General features: G+C 44.1%; 1 protein-coding gene across 6 annotated transcripts; it reads right to left on the bottom strand.

Moving 5' to 3' along the window:
* Positions 1-343: 343 nt before the first annotated feature.
* Positions 344-20866, bottom strand: pdgfab (platelet-derived growth factor alpha polypeptide b). 6 transcript variants are annotated; one of them, XM_079367292.1, is made up of 9 exons: positions 20670-20866; positions 19804-19882; positions 17128-17224; positions 12294-12428; positions 10921-11111; positions 2653-2779; positions 1210-1334; positions 634-710; positions 344-550 (listed from the first exon to the last, which is right to left on the bottom strand). In XM_079367292.1, the coding sequence occupies exons 1-7, from the start codon at positions 20801-20803 to the stop codon at positions 1261-1263; spliced, it is 837 nt and encodes a 278-aa protein (XP_079223418.1). In that variant the 5' UTR covers positions 20804-20866; the 3' UTR covers positions 344-550; positions 634-710; positions 1210-1260. The 6 variants fall into 6 exon arrangements, with proteins under 6 accessions (XP_079223418.1, XP_079223417.1, XP_079223416.1 ...); XM_079367291.1 differs by having other exon boundaries at positions 634-665; XM_079367290.1 differs by lacking the exon at positions 634-710 and having other exon boundaries at positions 20670-20865.
* Positions 20867-22196: the final 1330 nt, after the last annotated feature.

Here is a 22196-nt window from a genome sequence, read left to right as displayed (position 1 = left end):
CCGTCCCTCCGTGTATCTTCAGTGTGTGCCAGAGTCATTCAAGCAGGGCAGGGCATCTTTATGTTGCCGAGCTGGAGGTCATCCACAGCTGGCACAGTTTTTAAAATCTGGAGCACCAGATGCCCACAGAAAAAAAAAAAACTTCTTCAGCTTGTTTGATAGCCATTTCTGTTATCCGTCTTTAAACAAAGTCAATCAAAATGTTCAACACAAATCCCTTTCAACATCTCTCCTCGGCCTCTTTTCTGCCCCGCTGAGTTTTACGCCACCTTTCTGCTCAGTCAGCGGCAGGGATCAGTTGTCCGGAGAAGTGGCGTACCACAGAGGAAGTCATCATCACTGGTTAATGTTGTAAGAAAAAGCACCTTTGGCATCTTATTTATTTAAAGTTTTTTTCGTCTATATTCGATGTGACATCTTTACAGAAAAGTTTGTGTTCATTTAAACGAAGGTTGCATGGCAGCGGGGAAGAGGACAGAGCAGGTCTCCGCTATTTAGGTCCCTCCCACGCTGAAGTCCCCTTGTTCTGATTGGTCTCACCTCACGTCCACTGTGGGAGAGAGGGACATTAGTGATTACCATCATAGCTTTACAAACAACACGTAACATTTTTTATGAAAAGAAAATGATTACATTTTAATCCCAATGGCAGCGATTTGTTCATGCTTTTGAAACAGGCTGACACAACACACAATCTTCAAATCTTGTTTCTTCAAGACAAGGATCAGTCCAAACATCATAACGTCCAGTGAAATTTGTGTTTCAGTTTGTTTGTGCCAAAAGTAAAAGACAGAGGTGGGTGAGAAATTATTGTGGTACTTTTTTGTTGTTGCAAGAAACCCCTCTCTCTTTTACTTTCAGAGAATAAAAGGAATAAATATTTGTGATGATAAAGGTGAAGGAGCAGTGAAACAAGCATTAACATAAAGTGAACCCTGTTTTATTGTTTAAAAAACCCAGAACAGAACAGAACAGTGCAAACAACCCCACAAACACATAGCAAATGCAGTGTGCATGCTTAGCAGGCCACAAAACAGCATGCAGCATTGACTTGGGCACAGAGCGTGGTACTCCTTAGCCCTCCCTCCTCTCACACTGATTGGCTGTGATGTGATTGGTGACAGTGATTAACAGGCCCTTTTTGTGTCCTGATTGGGCGTACTGTGCAGTGCCAAAATGTGGGAAAACACTGCGGTGCTAAAGTCCTACCTGTTCCCTTCACAGCTCTCCAGTGGACTTTGGGTAATGAGTGCAACTTTATTATGTTGCCAATAAATCCTTGCTGGGTCTTAGTTTTTTAGGTTTCCTTTTTTTACCTTTAGCCCTACGGTGGCCTGAAAACACAAAGTCAGGGAGGGTGGATAGGAAGGAGGGTTAAAGGCAAGAAACAAGGTTTTTATGGCACAGAAAGAGGCACAACAGCCCTGGGACAGAAGCGAAGAGTGCAAAGATATGACACACTATAAATACTTCAGATTCCTTATCAGCACACATCACAGTGTTTATCTGCTCTCAGGGAGAGAAAAGCTCCAGATCAAGGCATGGGCAGTTTTACCTGCCGTCATGCCAAGCAGCCTTTGGACACCCTCCCTTAACACACAGACTTGCGTACACTTTCACACACACGTATCCTCTCTGAGCCAGGCAAAAACACATAAGCTTTATAGTTTTGCAATAGCAGGCCAACACACAGGTGTGTCTGTCTGTTTGGAAGCAATTATGGAAAAAGGTCATTCAGTGCAAAGCGGATGGGCCAGACAGAAAGAGAGAGGGAGAGAAAGAGAGAGAGAGATCATTTACCATATTCACACAGCAGCCGTTTTCCTCTGACATCATGCTCAGGGTGGGACGCTAGATTGCTGTTACAATCTTGAACTCATGTATTCCAGGTTAGCCAGTAATATAATCATTGGGAGTCTGGAAAGTTATTGATATTTCCTCACTTCTGAATTTACTCTCAATTATATTTTTTTAATAAATCAAGATCATATTTCAAGGTTACAACAAAACTGTTTTTATACTTATTAGCTACTCAGAAATACAGTTTCTTATAAACTAATTCCCAGCTGACACAACAGCAGTTAGAGAGCTAACAATGACGTCAGCTAAAAAAAAAAGAAAAAAAAAAAAAGAAAAAAAAAAAAAACAAACTTGAATTTCCCTCGGGATCAATAAAGTATCTATCTATCTATCTATCTATCTAGAGTAATTTACACTCTTGTCATATCCTATACGATCAAGCTGTAGCTAAGTTGTTGAAATATTGTGTGTTAGCTTGCAAAGTATTGATAACAAGCAAACATTACCAATAGCTTGGAATTTACACCTTTCCCATCATTATTGTTTGCTAATGAGCAGTTGAATGCTAACTTTAGCAAACTAGTTTTTGATTGAATTCTGTGTGAACAGATTTTTCAAACTCCCAACATTTATACGACACACCTATCAGAACACAAAAGTCTGGTATTACAACAGCACTTGAGCCTCCCAGGAAAATGGCAGCCATGCAAATATGGTTTAATAGACAGCCATGAGGGCATAGCAGCATGATGTGGGGTATGTCATCGGGACGAGGGTCATCAGCCTTCATCCATAAAAAAGGCAATGCTGGAAAAATATGTGATTTATTATATCTTTGAGAGTCAAATATACCTGGTTCTGCTTCGGAGTGCTCCACCACGTGATGTTGTGACGTGCACACACACTCCAGGTGGTCTTCTAACCGCACGAAGACCTCTTTCAGCTTGGGTCTCCTCCTCACGTACTCCACCTTTGCTACCTGCAGAGAGGAAGAGAGAAAAGGTCAGCTACAGAGCCAGCTCATACGCCACCATTACTCTTCGCCGTGCATGTGTCTACAATGAATGCACGCACTCTTTGCTGGTCTGCTAACATCAAGAGGCGTAGCGCTGTGACTGATGACTCCTTCATAAACCGATTCATAAAATAGCTGCCACGTTGCCTTGCCGTGTTTGAAGTGTGACGACAGCATTCCTCAGAGGCTGATGCATTGAGTTCCTAGCGCAGGATGCATTATGGGTTGTTGATCAGGTGTGTAAATACTGAATGGAGTGTGTGACACTGTCCAAGCAAACTCAAACAATGGGAGTCAGGAGAGATTAAGGGTTGGAACGGGGAGCCGAACATGCCTTTGGGCCCAGGGAAGGTTTACCCTGGCAGGGGAAGAGAGGCTGGGAGATCCCCCCCTCCCTGCTCCAGGCCTAGAATGTCTACATCCAGACAGATACACACCTAAACTCTCTCGCCTTGTTCCAACATGTAGGCTGCTTATAACCACATTAATTCTTCTTCATGGGTTAGCGAAAGTGTTGCCTAACATGTGCATGCAAGAAATACAGTTTACATGGTCTAATATAAGCAGAAGAACCAGAGAGAGCTGCACACAAAAGCCATGCAGGAATTCAGGTCCTTGAGTCCGGCTAAAACCCTTTCCATTTAACACAACAGGGCTGACCTCCACTTCCCACCCAACAGCTCATAATGAAAAGGGCCAATCCTCGGAGGGTTATGAATAGGCTATGTTGATTAAAGCTTAGATGAAAGCTGAATAGAGAAGGTTGCACGGAGGTTATGATGATCTTGTTGTGTAACTCAGGGGAGGTGGCTTCATCCCTCTCTGATGTGAGTGCCAAGGGCAGGTAACCTCCCCGCTCACCACTGAGGGGCCTGGGGGCCACATGGAAACAATATCCCTTAGATTCACCTATCATCCTGGTCACTGCACGAGAGAGGATATTGGCTGACAATCTCCCGGTGTTATGAACAACACGGTTTTGCAGTCGGCATGCAGCTCACACACGCACAGACGGATGGCCAAAACTCATGAGAGGCTTTCTTCCTCTATCCTGTAATGGCAATCGGCCAAGGCTGGCTCTCAGTGGTGAATTAGTCATGCAGACAAACGAACATACCAATCCCTGTCTGATAAAACAAAGTATTATGTTGACATTCACACAGCTAGAGCTGCCTCATGTCAGTGCAGTAACAATAGCTGGAGGGTCATCTGGGGAGGCGAAAACTGTAAACGGGGACCGGCGGTTTCTTCAGTCGCTCTTTTGAAACTGTTTCTTTCCATGGACAGAAAGAAGAGAGGGAGTGAGAAGAGGGAAAGCAAGCAGAGGAGGTATGCAGTGAGCAAACAGAGGACAATAGTGTCTGAGTTAGCGGTGGTATATTTGCTGTTATCTGCCCTGACAGAAAGAGGGTGAAAGGGCCGTGGCAGGGAAGAACTGAAACAGCAACAGCAAGGACGATCACATTCATTAACGCAAGGGTGTGTGTGTGCGTGTGCGTGTGTGTGCAAACAGAGGAGGTCATTTAAGGAAGGGGGAGGAGGTACTGACTGTGATCATGACTAGCATAAGATGACATTCATGTGTTACCCATTAACATGTCGTTTCTGGGTTACCCACTGGGGAAATTCATTCTACACACACTAACAGAAAGTTTACCATTGCTAATATTTAATCAAATTATCAGACTGAAACAGGGTGTGAGGGTGAAAAGGACGGAAAAGAAAGAGATGCAGCTATCTTTGTGGACAGCTCTGCTGCTACTGGTGACCAGACTGTCTGAGCTGAGGGGGGTCCAGGAAGCTAAAAGATTCAAATTACTAACACACACATACACTCACACTGAAACCAAAACTCTCCTGGCCAAATAAACAACTATTGACTGAAGAATAAAGTGACGGGTCCCCTTGATAAGAGGCCCAGCGGTGGGCTCGTCTCCTTAGCCCTCACAGCAGGGTTGAAAACGCTCCGGGGAACAGTTACCACACACACACATTTGCACTTTAGTCTTTATATTTCAATGTGTTGAACTGTGCTATCATACTTCTCAATAAGCCTCTGATCTGCCCACTTTGTCAAAACGTTCTCTTTGTTATGGGAAAAGCTTGACACTAACATTTTTTCCCACTTAACATCCACATTTAATTCCCCCGTCTTCCATTTTTAGTTACTTTTTCACTCCTGCACTCCCAATCCGAGGCAGAGTCAATGACTTCCCACATAAAACATACATCACAAAGAGACCCCCGTGCTACGACCAGGGGCCCCATACTCTCTTTGTATAAATCAAACCACTCCGAGCTCCATAGAAAGACGGGATCCTGAGAAAAAGTCCCGTGAGGGGGCTTCGGAATGATATCCGATCCAGAGGGTTAGGGTGAAGGAAGGGGGCTCTGGGAAGTGTAACCCCTTCCCCTCGGGTTTGTCCTCGGTGTCCCTGCGGCACTCCGCGTGAAGGCGATTGTCTCGTTCAGACTAATTGGGAATTCCCTGAGCACAAAGCGCTGATGAGAGCATGATGGAGGGGAAAGTTTTAAAGCAGCCTTCCAAGGAAAACACAAACAGTGAATGTTGATGTGCACCGCGGGCTATCATGAACTGGAACAGTGACAGAATTAAGCAAAACAAATAAGAATGCATATGTGTGTCAGGAAAATGGAGGGGAGGAAAGAAGCAGAACAGGGTGGGACTACATTTATCGTTGGAGAAATTTTGAAGGGGAGCATGTCTTGAATTTTCCTTTGTCTTTGATACTTGAATTTCCCTCGGGATCAATAAAGTGTCTATCTATCTGTGAATGTATGTCAAAGCTTCAGATGAGATGCTACAACTGTGAGAAGCTGGAGCAAAAAAATCTCACCCTTGAGAGAGGCAAGATTATCTGCAGACTGTTCCGAGTGAAAACCACAGCAGACGCAGACCGAACATCAGACAAAGCAAGCCGAGACAACCTGCTGCTGCCCTCTGCTCAACCCCCACAACACACACACACACACTCAGGCATCGGGTGGAAGGGGTTATCACAGGCAGTGTGCGGAGAAGAGAGGAAGCAAAGTGAGCATTTATCATAGACCTGCAATGCCAAAAGGGCTCTTCATGGCACACCAATCTCTCCTTATCTTTCACACACACATTAATGTCTCTCCAGATGTGAATATGCATCTTCCGTGAACCCATTGTGCACTCTGCTTCCCCCCCCCCCCCCCTGCTAAAATATCATATATCAAAGAATCTAAAGATGTGTGATCCTTCTCCTTAATTCAGCCCTCCTCCCCATGTCTTTACAGAGCTGCAGATGAGAAAGACATTACGAGCACTTAAAAGTGGGAGAAAGTAAATAAGATTTTAATGAGAGAGCAAAAAATACGGCTCTTAGACTGACAGAGTGGTAAAATTAAAGAGTGGGAGATTGCTCAGCTGCAGGAGAGAGACAGAAAGGGTGAGGAGGGAGTGAACAACTATTTCACATAAGAGACAATCAGACTCCAAAGATTGAGCGGAGAAGAGAGGTGCAAGTAGAGGGGGAGGATGAAGTCAGAGGGGAAGACCCAAAGGGAGGACAGGAGAAGAGGAGTGAAGGAAAATACAAAATGAAGTAAAATATGATTAAAATAAGCCTGCTCCTTCTCCTGCTCTGGCTGACGCATTCCAGCCGGCGTTGCGGTAGCCAAACTCTTCGGCTTCTGGCTTGGTCGGGACGCTCCCATGGTCTCTGACCCGCCCCTCAACCCCCGCCGCGCACACTGCACACACATTTATACACACACACACACAAACTCCTTCACCCTTCTTCATCTCATCGCAGAACTGCGTGAATCAAAGAGAAAATAATTCACAGCTGCAGAAGGACTTCAAACAGGGAGGCCCCTCTTTCCCATATGCCCCCCATCCCCACGTAATCCACAGGACCCCTCAGACGATCATAAATCACGCTCACTGTATCACCGTCACCGTCTTTTATTTATGAAACACCCCGTAAGTCAGGGTCACACACAACCGCAGGACTACAGCTACTGCTTCCCCCAACACCAAGATCTGACCCAACATCACTGAGGTAACTGTCAGTCTGCGAGTGTGTGTGTGTGTGTGTGTGTGTGTTTGTGTGTGTGATGGGGTCGGGGCCGGGGCCAGCACAGGGAGATGTGTGGACCCCCACACTCAGCACTGAGGCTATATCCGCCTGGCCTCTGTCAGCCACCACTTTGATCCTGCAGCCATCAACACTTCATTACTCTGCGGCCCGTCTTCCTCTTGCTGCCGCTTCTCACAAATGGCCTTGTCCCCGCGCTGCAGCGGGGGAGTTTACGTAGCGTAGCATAAAACACGCACTCTCTCATACACACATGCACAGAAACAAATAATCCCCTTCTTGGGTTTACACAGATGTGCACTGACGACCCTCTCTGACCTCTGCAGAATACTTGTTCCTTTCTTCAAGGACCATCAAAGTTTCCAGCTACTCATCCAAGCTGAATGAGAGATGAACTTTATTGTTGGAAAAGTTGTGAGATAAAAAAATTAAAAAAAGTCCATACTTTGTGCTTTTTATTTCTTCATTTAGATGATTTGTGTAATTTAAAAAGTACATCAACATTTTTTGCTGAACTTTGTTGGACTCGTGTTAATAATTAGCAGCTCATTCATGAATTCTTAATATTTTCTATTTACTTTCTTCTCTGAGAGGCACTGAGACTGAAAAAATCTGTTTAAAAAAAAAAAATTTGGTCCTCAAATGTATTCGCAAAAATATGGCGTGTCACCATGTCTGTATCTGCAGATGTAGGTCAGTCAGTGATGAAGGAGAATATAATGAACTTACAGGCCAACTGTAGTGCAGACGCCTCAGAGTTAATGAGTGAGAGGATGAGTGGCAGCTCAATTATTGGCCCGTATCATGAGCTGTTTAATCAGCCCCACAGGAACACACATTTAAACAAAGACTTGTGTGCAAAAGAATTCATAAGTTCACATTGGGAATGCTACCTAACCTCCTCTTTATCCCACACACACCTTACATAAGTTTCTTAAGCTGTCAAAAACCAGAGCTTGTTTTATGGTTGACTATGTCTCGCAAGCCTCAGAGCCAAAAACACTGAGAAAACTATCAGAAATACTGGACACAGCTGCAGCAGACAGAAAGAAAGTAAGAGAGAGAAGTGAGGAGGAAAAGCAGAGAGGATGCAGGAGAGAACAGGAGGACGGAAAAGCAGATGTGAGAGAGGAGAGATTAAGGAGGATGTTCGGGAGAATGCATCCTGTGCCATGAAAATGCCAATGTTAAACCAGACTTTTCAAATAAAAACAGAAAATGATAAGAAATATTGAGGAAGGACTTCTGATGAAGAGGAAAGGCGCTCTTAACAGATTTCCATGCTGTTTGACACACCGCCGCACTTCTTCATGACTCCTCACAGACATGAATTAGGGTAACATAAAGAGAGGTTATGTGGCCAAAAACACATAGGATAAGGAAAATACAACCTTGTCCCTCTCTCTCTTTTCCTTCTTCCACCCCTTACCTCTCCCTTAATCAGTCATAAATACTGAATCTGGTCAGACTCTTATCTTTGCACCTGTCCCATTCCCAGTGTCCTCCCATGCCCTGGCAGGCTGACAACACAAAAACAAGTGATATGAACCCACACATGCACATCATACATTAATATATGCAAGTTGTTTTTTGTATTGTACTGGGTCTGTACAGACCCGTTCCTTCTAATTTCTTATTTTTCTTCTATGGGGGTCATAGATGGAAAGAAGCACAATGTGTTCTTCCTTGGCCAGCAGGAAAAAAAAACAAGTCAGGCCCAGGGTAGACAGGCAACAGTTTTAGCTTTCTAATAAACGGACAGAGAAGCACAAACTGAACCCCTATTCAGACTGACTGCTTCGAGGACAGACAGGGAAAAAAAAAAAAAACTTGGCATCAGATAATGTTTCTCACACAATGTGGTGAATGTGTCCTGACCGGAGCGAGCTCTGACTGATGACCTTTCTAGGCATACAACCCCTCTCGGCCAGCCTCGCCCGCGGGCCAAGAACCACATGGAAAAACGGGGAACCCTGCCCATTGTTGTCCCTCACAAGTCTGTGTGTGCTCATTTTGTCCTCAGTGTCATGAGTGGGACACGGACAAAGTTGCATGGATCCCGACATTCCAGGAATAGCTGAATCAAGCCTTATAGGAGGTTTTTCCACCATCGTCAGTGTCTCTCCATCGCTCCTTGTCACAGCGATCACAGACAGAGGACCTATTGAGGACGATGTACGAACTGTCTGGCTGACTGGGAGTCAGACAAGCTTGCGTGCAGACAAAAAGAGTCACAGAGTTATGTTTTATATCAGAGCTTGTCTTTCTAACCACAACATGAGTCAGCATTTCTAACCATAAACCCCCTGTGCCCTGGATGCTGAACTCCACAATGTTAGCCTTGTCCCTGTCAGACTGAAGGAGTTTAAACATTTTCAGAAAACAGATTGGACTTGAGACCTAAATAAACACTTCACAGTTATCTGCTACCTAATCTCAAAAAAGACACACGCTACAAGATACAGTCATCTCGTGGCAGATGTGCCCGCTTGTTACTCCTCATGTGATCTTGTATGATGCAATGACATCAACAGGGAAGCAGATGTAAACAAAACAGAGGTTGTGTCGGCTTCTTAGTCCCTACACAGGGAGTTCTCTGTAGTGGACTAATGAACTCATCGGCACAATAAACACTATTTTTTTAGTCAACACAGCTTCTCTGTTCTTATGAAAAACTGGAGGTGAGATCGCCGCTGTTTGTTTGCTGTTAACAATTGCAGGCTAGCTAATGTCAGCCTTAGTGATAGACTATTTATCAATGATCGGAAACACCGGCAGTGGCACCAGATGTTATGTGCGTATTTCTGTGCCAACTGGAGTCCCAGACCAGATTCCTCCTCCGCATGCCAAGAGGGGAAAATCTTGTATAAACCATCCCAATCCTTCTAGTCTGAGCCTGATCTTACTGTTCTAACTTTACAGTTCAAAGATCGGGTCAGAAAGACTGAAATCTTCTTGCACTGTGCCAGTGTGCCAAGGGGGAAGGAGGCAGCAGCAGGTGGGTTTGGAATTTGTTTTATTACTTTTCTGCTCCATTGAGGCGGCAATGCTAAAACCCTGCGTGAGGGGCATTTGAGAAAGCAATCTCACAGTGCCCATAGCCGGACAAGATCACAATGATTAAAGAGACAACAGAGTGCACAGACAGGCTCGAAGAGAAACACAAACACATTCAGAGTGTTCCAGGCTTTCCTGTTTATCCCAAGCTTGTCTCTTACTCTTACAGAACAGAGCACATAACTCCCATACCTCCAAACAGATCTGTACGCCGGCTCACAGTCTGTAGTGTAAATAGAGCAGAAATACTACTCAGCTCCAGCCCCCGTGTCTCCTCTGATCCTGAACAGAAGGACATGTTCTTAAGCTACCAATGCCAACCAGCCACTGAGTACAGTGCAACCCTCTTCATCCCGCTCTGTTTTTCTCAGTCGCCTCGTCTTCTCCAAACTTTCTGCTTCCAGAAAAAGACAAAGAGCCAAACAAGCGCAGATGCCGAGGGATAGCAGGGCAGTAGGAGATGACAGGTGACATTCTCAAGGTACAGATTCTCCCCATCTCTCTCTCTTTTTCTTTGTCTGGTTAATATCTGGCAGGAGCATCCCCTCTATGGTAGACTCTTCAGCAGGTCTACTGGTGGAGGTACCAACCAGCCTCCGCCTGTCCCCTCTGACCTCTGCTCTACCTCGCTCCCTACATCCTGGCACAGGCACCTTGGCCTCTCGCCAAACATGGGACAGAGTGATGAGGAGAGAGGGTGGTGAGCTGCTGTAATTGAAGGAGCAGCAGAGGTAAGGTGCCCACTATTTGTTTGGTTACTTGCCAAAATGATTCAAATAAAGAGGAGATGTGTGACTTGCATGTTATTTACTTACCTGGTGGAGTGGAAAGTGTTGGACTAGGTGTGTTTGTGGAATAAATGAAGTGACAATGATACGACTGACGTGTTTCACCTTGCACTTGTGTTTTGAATCGAGTGTCTAAAAGCGTACTTCAGCAAAGAGATCGTGTGTTTCATACCTTAACAGTGCGGTGGTGCTTGCGGGAAGGTTGACAGCGCATGTTGCTTGTGTTGCAGCAGCCTGTGCAGCGCTTCACCTCCACGCAGGGCGGCCATATCAGGAAGTTGGCAGACGTTGGATCCACCTGGCTCCTGGGGATCTCGTAGATCACCGTCCGCGTCTTACACACCGCCGGGACCGCCTCCTCCACTGGAAGAAGAAAGAAAGGGAGAAAGGAGGAGCCGAGTTCAGTGACACATTTCCCGAATACCCACACGCTGATGCATTGCTCTAATCTGTCCTTTTCACTCCCCGCTGCTTTATGCATTCCTAAACTGCTCATTATGTGATGATTCACTTGATGTGGTAGCTGTTCCGTCTCACCTTGGATCACACCCACCCTCTTTCTAAGGCCGTTAAGAGGACTAGTTATCCCAAAAGCTGATCTCATATCAGCTAAGGAGCTTTAGGATCACGTCTGTGAGACATAAAGAGACTGTTTCTTTGTTCAGAGCTCTCACTGGGGTTAATGCAGCGTGACTAGGCCAGAAAACCTCAAGATGTGTGCGTGGGAAATCTAATAATGGCCTTTGACACTGTAGGCCGAAGTGAAAAGAGGAAGTCAGTAAGCATTCATTTGAGACTCCATGCACTGACAGGAATTCAGACCTAAAGATGTGTACAGGGATATACCATTATGTTGTAAAGATGATATGTGCAGGGCGACAGGGCTTTTGTGGACAGCTGCCAAAATAGTATACTGTTTCATACACTTATGATACGCAGCGCATGCATGAAATACGACCTGCGTGCTGCAGGGAAGGATGTGGAGAGCACTCAACCAGTCTTAACACACACATCATACACAGCATGTTATCCTCCATGCCTTGATCAGATATCGTACCGCGTGGCATTTTATGAAGAAATCTGACTGAGAGCCCAGGCGAGCTGCAACTTGAGCCTCGAATGCCTGGAATTTCCACGCTCAAGGATAAATTTCTCTCCTGACGCGTGTCTCTTAGATCTACACGCCCCTGGCCAATTATAAAGCTTCATGTCAGACGTCCTCTGCAACCTCACACACAGGCCTCGTTTCTCATAATTCCCTGATTGCCATAAAATACCAGGTAGATGTCTTCATTATGGTTATTTCTAGCCACCATAAAGCAGTATAAAAGCCACTAACTATTAGCTCCGTTTGAAATTAGTGCAACGTTATCCGTTTCATCTCCTGGGAACTCATGTTTCAGGGGTGATATTGAGGTGGAGGTTATTTTTAGGGCATTATGACACTGAAATAAGCCGTGCCAAGTTGTGATGTATATAGTGTAATCATGATGCAACCTGTAGGCCGCACAGAGAAGCATATAGTACTCATTCATTCAAGCTTACCGAGGCTCCTCTTGCGTCGGCTGTGGATCTGGGAGCTCTTCAGGTCGTTGTAGTAACCATGATGACGGGAGTAGTTCTTATGGTGGTTGTGGTACTTGCGATGTTTGGGCTCCTCGATGACATCGTTTCCCGTACCTCGTCAAAACAGAAGGCAGACTTTTTAATAATGTCACACAGAGTAGGAAGTAAACACTTATTCAACCAATAAAACACGAAGACTATGATCATGTTAACCACTTCTACAGATTGAGGTTGGTGGTTTGTTAGGCCTCACCGAAGCTGTGTGTGACCCACCACAGAAGTTTTTATACATCTCCTCCAAAACACACAACGTGTCGGTTACTCACATGGCCATAATGACATTCTAACTTCCTGCTGCCTTCCTGACATGTATGTAATACGTTTGATTCCCTAAAAGGCTTAGGGTTTCCTTACACATGCTTGAAGGCAGACAAGGTTACTGCTGATGATGACACAAATTGAGGCGAACAATTACAAGTACACACAGGAGGCACATCGTCACACAGACGTTTTGTGTGTCAGCCACACTCGCTCATTTGGCTGAACTGATCCCAGCAGGAATAAAGTATCTAGACTCAGTTGAGTCAGCAACCTCCTTCACAAACAACCACTCAAGAGACTAAAGTGGTCATTTGACAGGTGGTGCTCAGCCACTATTATCCCTGCTCCTAATGAGAGGTTTCGTGTCTCTCATTTAGCTGAAATATTTGCTCTTTCAATCATTCAATTGCTCGGAAAAGTACATGTTTTCTTACGCTGCAATGGTGAAACTGCAGTCTAATATAGCCAGTTCAGCTTATTCCCAGTCATGGTCATCTGATAAAGCTTGCTTGTTTTGGTCCCCACCCAGAATATGAGGTGGATTACAGAAGAGTGCCAGAGCAGCAATAAAATGATAAAGCTTCTACACAGACGATACTGCCTTTTCTCAAAGGCTGAGAGTGTTTGCAAAGAAGGTGGGTCCACCTGTCTGTGGGTACGGGACACCCACCCACCGAGTTCATACAATCCTACACCTGTACACTTAACAGAAACATACAACTCACAACTGCATAAACCCCTCTTATTATCCTCCATAACATAGTAAAACCCAATGTACACCAGCTCCACAAAGCTTAGCCACAGGCAAACACATTCCACTCCTCCAGCTTCTTTGTGCTCCGACCAGAATCTTCTAAAGGGATTTCCTCCTCCTATATGTGGTCCACCTCTGGGATTTGTTGTTTATTTGCTTTTAGATGCCCTTTTTTCATGTGTGCCCCTAAGTGAGAGTTGATGGAATGTCTTTCTAGCTTGTCGTGCAGTCAGTCAGACAGCCGGTGACCCAGAACCAAAGGTCCGCAGAGAGGAAGCGTTGAGGCCTGGAGTTAAGCAAAGAGCTGGGCTATCAGTCGAGGAAGCCAGTATAGTCGCACAAACACAGACCCGCATCAGAATATACTGAACAAATGTCACATACACGTACTCCCCATTGCATGATATGTATATGGAAACTCACCTACACCCTCAGGTGGGCTCATTGTGATAGCTGGCTGATTTTCCTACCTAACAACCTTTTAACACTGCAGGACACTTATAGAACTCCCACTGTACCTCCTCTGACTCCACCGTACCTATCCCCCCTCTCTTCATCTCTCCCTTGTCAGAAAAAGGACAGGAGAGAGGGAGGGAGCCACACCAGCGGCCACCCGGAGACAGTTTGTGTCAGAGCTGACAGGAGGCAGGGAGGGAGGGCATAAAGAAGTCCTTTATAGACTGCAGAGTCCTCTTTTCAGCACAATAAAAGGACCTTTCTGTTGGTTTTTTCCTCTGTAAGAGGGGAGAAATGGAGAGAGGCAGGAGGAGAAAGGGGTGTTAAAGAGAAAGGTGGAGACCGTGGAAAACTAGAGTGAGGGGTTTGCTTCTGCGTCGGTTCCAGGTGACTAAGAAGTAAAAACACGCCCGGAGCGTCGTCAAACTGAGACAAGAGAAAAGAGGACAGGAGACAGTCTCTTTGCAATGAATCAGGCTTTCATGACTCGCAAATTACTCCCTTCATTAGCTGAGGGCCTCAGCTCCCTCCCTTTACTCCTCCTCCTCCTCTTTTTCTTTATCCCTTTCCTTGTACAAACAGCCAACATGTTGTTGACTTGCTGTAATGCCGCCATGAATCTCTGTCTCGTCTCTTGGTTTCTTTATGGTCAACAGTTTCATGGATGACTTGACAAAGTGTTAGTTTAGGTCAAAAGGTCCTTACTGAGGGTGTGGAAACAGGTAGGAAGTGCAATAACTTTGTTTTGACACTCTAGTTTTATAGGAAGTGGTACCACGTTGTATCATGCATAAACACACTGCCAGCTTTTCAGTAACAAACCGGATTGCACAACAAATCGAAGTGCAGCAGACATACGACGTCCAGAATATTCCTCCACCTTCTCCCCTAAGAGTCAGGTTCCCTTTTCTGTCAAAGTCCTTCACAGAGAGAGATAAGAGCAGGCAGGCACGGTGTGTGCGTGGGGGGGGGGCAAGGAGAGGAGCACCCTTAGGGGCCAGACAGCCATCTGCAGACTTCAGCAGGGTCATCTCATCTGTCAGTCAGAGCTGAAGACACCATCCTCAAAGGACATATACATGCGTATACATACAGCAGTACTGAACTAAACATACAGCCATAGATTAGCCCTGCAGGATGTTCCAAGTGATCCTGAAGGCTGAATCATAAAGTAACATTTCAATTCACGGCTATGAGCATGAAAACAAAGTGCTTAACAAGAGGGAAAAGGCCTGGTATAAAATCCAAAATATCCTGGATGTGCCCTTTGAAAGACAACCTCATAACTCAGATCCTCCTGCTACCAACAGCAGAGGTTTTAACACCTTATATTGCCTTTTTCCCCTCTCCTGTCTTGGTTGACTTACTATGCCATGTACAGTTCAGCCTAGACTGGTAACTTTACTGTGCCGGTCGTCCGCAACAAAAGCTCTGAAAATACCCCTATAGCTGGCGTCAAAGGTCTTTTAACAGGCTGGCCTGGGCCGTCGAGCTGGCCCTCAGACAGATTTATGTCCTCGTAATAATAATCAGCCTACTACTGTTACCCTGCGAAACATTCCTCTGTTTGAAGAAAGACATGTTAATTCAATTATAAACACCTCTTCTCATGCTAGAAGTACTGCAGGGGAGTTATTCTGGGCTTAAAGGGAGCTGATAAACTGTTGTGGAGTTCAGGTTTGTTTTTTAAAATGTAACACATTAATGATGCCAGGCTATTAGTCTTGATTGATACATTAGTCAGAAAAAGCATCATGTAGTTACAAAGAAGAACACTTGATCCTGGAGTGAAAGACTCGGCCTAATGTATCTTTGTTGACTATAAATGTTAAAGCTGCTAATGAGCTATGACCAGAGAGGTATCTTACATCATTTGGGACAGTTAAAGCAAATTAAGCAATTATCTATTTCCATCAAGCAATCTTTAGGGAGAGCACTGAGCTTGATATATGGCCAAAGCCTGTGTAAATAGAGGCTCATATGAAGGCAAACAGCTTCTTTTGGCGCACTGCTGTAACTCAATCTAACACACCATGAGACAGCCTGGTCCCCCACCACCGAAGAAGCAGCACCTCCAAGAACCTGAGTCTGAAGAAACCCGCCTGACCCGCAGGCTGCTGTCTCTGTTTACAGGGCAACATATGTGGCAGTCTGCATGCTGTAAAGCCAGTTTATTGCAGCAGCTGAAAGAATATGCACAGCTAAATGCCTGCCAGTGAAAGTCCATCTTAGTCACATGTGTACAGTAGACGTACCTATCACGGTTGCTGCGTTATCGGGCATGCCAGGGCTGCACTTGGCAGCTCCCTTGGCTGCATGGATCTCTCAGTATTGTCTTGTTTTCATGCATATGTCTTTGGAGATTAACTTCTGAGGCCAAATGTTCAAACAATAATTGTCTGAATTTTATTCCAAGAAAGTGCCAAATCAACAGGTGCTGCTGTTTGTTCATTAGACCCACTGCAGCTGCAGGATTGTCATATAAATCACTCAAATATCAGTCTCTCCCTAAAGCATGTTACACATTAAGCGTAAGAACGTTATTGTTACTCTCACACTTTTCAATTCATTGTGCGTTATATCACAGCTGCTTTAATAATCCATGGTATCAAAAAGAAGTCATATTTAAAACTAAAAGCTGGCGCTAGTGAAAGAAACGAGTGTGCAGGAATATGCCAACACGTTTTAATTAAAAACAAGAAAGGACCTAATTTTAGGTGCATAGGACTTCTATTCTTCTATTTATTTATTTATTTAAGTTGCTGTGTTAGCTGTTAATAGTGTTTCACAAGTACGTAAAATACGGTATTGTGACAACCCAGTCAGAGAAAAAGTGGATTTTGTGCTCAATAATAAAGCAAAATAAACAAATGAACAAAGAAACAGTACTGGAAGTATTCTATACAAAGCAGGCATGGGCCAAAGGCTTCTCTGTCATGATTATTTTAGCTATGACCTGTGAAAGAATGTATGTAATAGTTATTTGGCTTCATTATTAAGCCATCACACTATGCCTGTAATATTTATACAGTAAAACAAATGTCCTCATACCAGGAAATGTGCAGGTGACAACAGAGGGAGCTTCCTTTAAAGGTGATCCCACAACAGAGAATAGATTTACAGCCAATAATAACGTCTGATGTAACTGTAGTGCAGCTGTTTTTAGTGGCATGCTTAAAGAAGTAATGTGACATCGACAGTCTCACGTGTGAACAGCAGCTCATGCAAAGGGGTTTGTTGAAAAAAAAAAGGGGGGGGGGGGTATCGAGAGGCAGAATTTACCTACGGAGTCAATGTCCAGTAGCCGCTGGAGGTCGCTGATGCTGTGGATTTCACTGTGCGACAATCTGTCTATCAGCTCCTGGGGAAACTCCACTTCCTATAGGGGGAGAGGTGGGGAAGGGCGATGGGCAAAGAAATCAAACAAGGCACACCAAAGTTAGAATTGCGTCGCTCCAGTGTCAAAACGTGTGTGTAATTGTTTGGCCCTATAAATAAACCTGCAAGCTTTACACATTCAACAGGAAGATCACCGTTAAAACAACTTTGCAACTATCTGCCAACTGCAACTCAAAGAGCTGCCCCTTCACACATGTAAGAAAGCTGTGCCGAATCCCTTTGAGAAAATCTGCAAATTAAGAACACTGTATACAGGCCTTTTATGCAAACGAACAAAGATGCATGCATGTCGGATAAGCTGAAGTAATAAGCTAATTATACAATTAACACATTTTCCTTATGCAATGTATTTTAAATAGCCTAAAGATGGCCCTTCCTATAACTGGCACGCAATACAATTTACATTTTAAATGTTGATAACATAAGAACAACGTTTAGTATTAATTGGATGCCGAATGAAGAAATCGATCACTAAGAGCCTCTGAATCACTTGTAGTGTGCCTTATCTTGTTCACTGGTAGGCGTTTCAGTATTAAATCATCGCTTTTCAGAGGGAATTTGGACCTGAAGGGGGGGAACGTCTGGCAAACAGTAGATCACAATGCATTGCACTTGTTGCGGTCTTGCAAGCGCCTCAGTCTGAGCAAACCGCGCAGCCATACAGGAACAGTGGCTATTTATATCGCCCGGAGCGGCGGTTCCCATGAAAGCGCTTAGCCCAACCAAAACGTTTGCCCAGTTGGCTCAGGCTACAAACAGATTTGGCACAAAAGCCAAAAATAACTGCGATGTGCGTCCAAGTGCAGCGTTATGTTGGTTCTCAAAAAGCGTGTTGTCACTGGCTCTCATAGTAGCTGGAGTAATAAGCTGTTTACTCAAAAAGAAAAAATACATATTTAACTTTTTTTTATGTAAATACCCTCCCAGTCCCAACTACATGTTTCCTGCCACTAACTGTTTAGATCTACCCCAGATTTATTTCAATGTTTAAATCATGTAGGTTCATATCTTCCAGTCTAAAAATAGACTTCAATAAAAACTTCGAAATGGCTCCACTAGTTTTTTCTTGTGTAGGATAAATCGTTTGCCTGATTGTGTGAAATGCGCGCTCTGTGAGAACCGTGCACCCTCACAAGAATAAACCCTCGCAGAGTCTTACATGGGAGCAGAGGGGGCACAATCTGAGAGTCCTGGGAACTTTACCTCAGTGGTGGCCAGCAGGTACGTCGTCCACAGCAGGAAGTAACAAAGTGCAGCTCTCATCTCCCTTTAATTTTGATTTAACCCCAAATAAGAAAAAGGTGCTGTTCTGTAGGAGCCGCAGAATCGCTCCTGGCCCCACAGAATCCACAACCATCCCCAGCCCGGGGAGAGAATCCGGGGTGTCAGAGCTGCTCAGTGAACTCGGTCGGTCTCCCGGTTAGACTTGTATAACAGAAAATGTGGAGAGGCTGAAAGTTGTCTCTTGTTATTCACATTGGACACGCTCTGTGGAGCAGCATGACATGTAGCTCCTCAGGCGCAAGTGGGACAATCCCCAGAGACGAAACCGACGCGCATTGCACTTGTCCTTCAGCCGGTTACAAATGGCTCTAAACTTCTGCCCAGTTTACTGAAACCTCAAACACAATAACCCACACTTTCTAGAATTACGCGCGTTTAAGAGAATGAGTCGGTGATAGTTCTTAATAGTCCTTCAAGATTATAATCCAAACGGGCAGATCCTCTCAGAAAATCAGCAGAAAGTTGTCCGTGTTGCACTATCCACAGTGTGTCTTGCAGTAGCAGTGTGCACAGGTCCTTGGCTGTGTAGGACTCTGTAGTGAATGCAGTCAGAGCGTTTCTGAGCCGCTGGATATAGAGAGCCAGCAGCTCTGTGCCCGTTGCGCCTCCCCTCGCGTTTCGGTGATCGTGCATCTATTCAGCGATGGCAGCTGGTTGGCTGGTTAGATGACTTAAGACTCCAGAGCTTGCACCCTCTCTCACCTCCCTTCCCCCCCCCCCAACACCCCCTAGTCTGTGTGCGCTATACATGTCCTTCAGCTGAGAGCCCATTCACAGATTCTGGCTGTAATTGATAGTGACCATCAATGATAGGAAAGATGCAAGACTGACCAAAGTAAGACTTAAGAGGATGAAGTTAATGATACTGTTATCATGTATCATTGAGAATTATTTGCACTTTGATTGAATAAAAAAAAGGGATGAAGCAAATGAGAGATTGATAATGTAATGAGTACCTTGAATTCTTAAATGTTTTATGGTTTTCTAAAGAATCTATAGAGCAAAGGATACAAAGACACTCAATTATTGTGTTCTTTTCTGACTCACATTTCTAAAAGAAACATTCATCTATTATTTCTTTGGCACTTACTGTCATCAATAAACATGTAAAGTGCTGTTTGAGCATGTCTATAACAAAAATCAAGCTAGATTTGAGGAATGATGACAAGGGGTGTCTTAACTGATGAACATGTGTGTGTGTGTGTAAGTGTGAATGACTTTGGGCACACAGGAAGCAACTAGTTTACAGCAGGTTAACAACAGGCTGGTCTTAACTTGTCGTGAGGAAGCTGGAGGCTGTGCTGTGCTGGGAGGTCTAGGAGAAGAGCTCGAGGGCCCGATAAACGAGACATACCTGCAGACAGCATGCACACACATTATCAGCCAGAGGTGACAATCAGCAGGGAGCCAGAGGTCAGTCAACCAGGTGGTCTGCCCTCCACCTTGTCCGTTCAGCGGGATCACAGAGCGATAGGCCCACCTGAGGCCACTGTAGCTGGAAACACTTGACTGGAAACATCACTGAAACAGCTGCTAGAGTAATTAATGTAAATATTTTAATAGGCCTATGAAGTTCATTTTAATGTGGCACCAGAGCCAAAGAGTAAAAAACGGTGTAATTTTTTTAAAACAAATGTCTCCCTGCAAAAGCCATCTATGTGACACTCTTTGACCTCTTTTTAAATTTACTGCACTTCCCGTTTAACTTTGCATGAGTAACTGTATGCATGTAAGATCATGATGCTATGGCAGGATGACTAACACCAGCCAGTGACAGATAGGTTCATCATCATTGTCAATAGTGTCATAGTGTCGTCATGGTTACATCACAGGTCAGCCTCCCTGCTGCCTGCATTTACACCCGCACTGCAATGCATCAATCATGACTCTCCATCACATCATGGTGGGAAACGTGTGGGGTTAGAGGAAGAGGTGAGAGATCAGGTCACACAGTGAGGAGAGGAATTGTTTTCAACGGAACACGAAGAAGAAGTGAGTAGAGCGAAAACGTGTCAAGAGAGGAAGTCAACATGTGGTCATTTTTGCTTTTTTTGTGATAAGGTTTAAAAATAACGAGGAATACAACTAAACAGAAAAGATTCATTTAAACAAAAATGGCAAAATGCAAAACAAAAGCTTACGTCTTCAAGTTCCAAAACAAAGTACATCCACTAAAAATCCCACAGGAGGAATAAAAGAGCCACGATGAGAAATCAAAAAATAAAACACATGGCAGTAAGATGTCAAACCCAAAATGAACACAGGACAGATACATGAACTGACACAGAAGAGACAGCTCACTAAGACTGAATAGAGACAAGGCTAAATCAGACACGGGTGAGACTAAGACACAGGTGAAGGCAATCAGGGCAATCAAAACTAGGGGGAGACACATTGAAGCAGGAAGAACACCAGACATTATACACAGGGAAATAGACTACAAAATAAAACAGGAAACACTGAAAACTAAACTCAGGATTATCAACATAAAAAAAACAGGAAACAGAAAAACAAAAAATAAGCTTTACAGTGAAAACATTTGTATAACTGTTACAAGATAACTGTCATAAGCTAATTAACTAATTTTTGAGTGAGATTGTCAAATTTCAGTTTGATCTCTGGGATGTTAAAGGTGATAAGAGCAGGATCCTAAATAAACATTAAAGCACAAGATAGAGAGGAAACAAACGGATCTGAGGTAGAAAGAAGAGACAAAGTGAAAATAAAAACCGACCATTCCCTCTTCCTCTCCAACTTTCTCTCCTGAGCTGTTGAGACAACATGTTTACTGGCAACTGTGGCTTGTGTACCTAACAACATTAACCCCATGAAATGCTTTTTATAGATGCTGCTGCACAGTAAATCAAGCCATAAAGACACCGCAGAGAGAAGACGCTCTCTGAGTGAGGTGATGACTCTCTTTTTTTCCCCCCCCCGGAGTCACACATCTCCCAGTGAGAGAAATGTTGGAAAAAGACCGTCAAAATTTCTAAGAATGTGGCGGATATGAGTTGCATTGCCTTGGGGGGATCGTCTTAGTCTGGATCAAGTCTGTTTGTTCTTATCATCTATTTCCACGGTGGGAAGAAGTGATCATTTGAGGACTCTTTAAACTTATGAGCCTGAATATCTGTAAGCAGGAAGGGAAGGTTGTAACTTGGCACGAAAATTAAAATTGAAGTCGTTGTAGATTTATTATAGAGTCACAATAATCAGAAAATACTGAGGCCAAGGAGAATGAGTCTCAGGATGATTCTTTACTAAACAGGTACGATCTAAAGGAAATAAAACATGATTTTGTTCACTTTTGGTATGTTGGGACTTTACTGTTTTACCATCATGTTTGATGTGGTAAATTGACACTACATATATATTAAAATGCTCAGACTTCTACAAAAGAAAATAAAGATGTCGACTTGCAAAAAGAGGATGTGCGGGGTGTTTACAGATAAAGAAAAGCGAGATAAAGGAGGTCTGAAGTGAAATAAAAACAAGATAGAAAAAAAACTGCCATATATGATGTGAAAATGCTAAAAATATATAAATAAATAAGAAGCCAGGTGTTATGAAAAGTTTTCTTGTGATAAACTTTTAAAAAAAATAACAAACTACCAGACTTTTAGATCGATTTTTATCTTTGTCCCACATCTTTCGAAACTCCAAAAACC

This window comes from Symphodus melops (genome assembly GCF_947650265.1).
Source record: "Symphodus melops genome assembly, chromosome: 17".
Classification (NCBI taxonomy): Eukaryota; Metazoa; Chordata; class Actinopteri; order Labriformes; family Labridae; genus Symphodus; species Symphodus melops.
The sequence above is the reverse complement of the archived record's forward strand: the minus strand, read 5'-3'. Positions and strand labels throughout refer to the sequence as shown.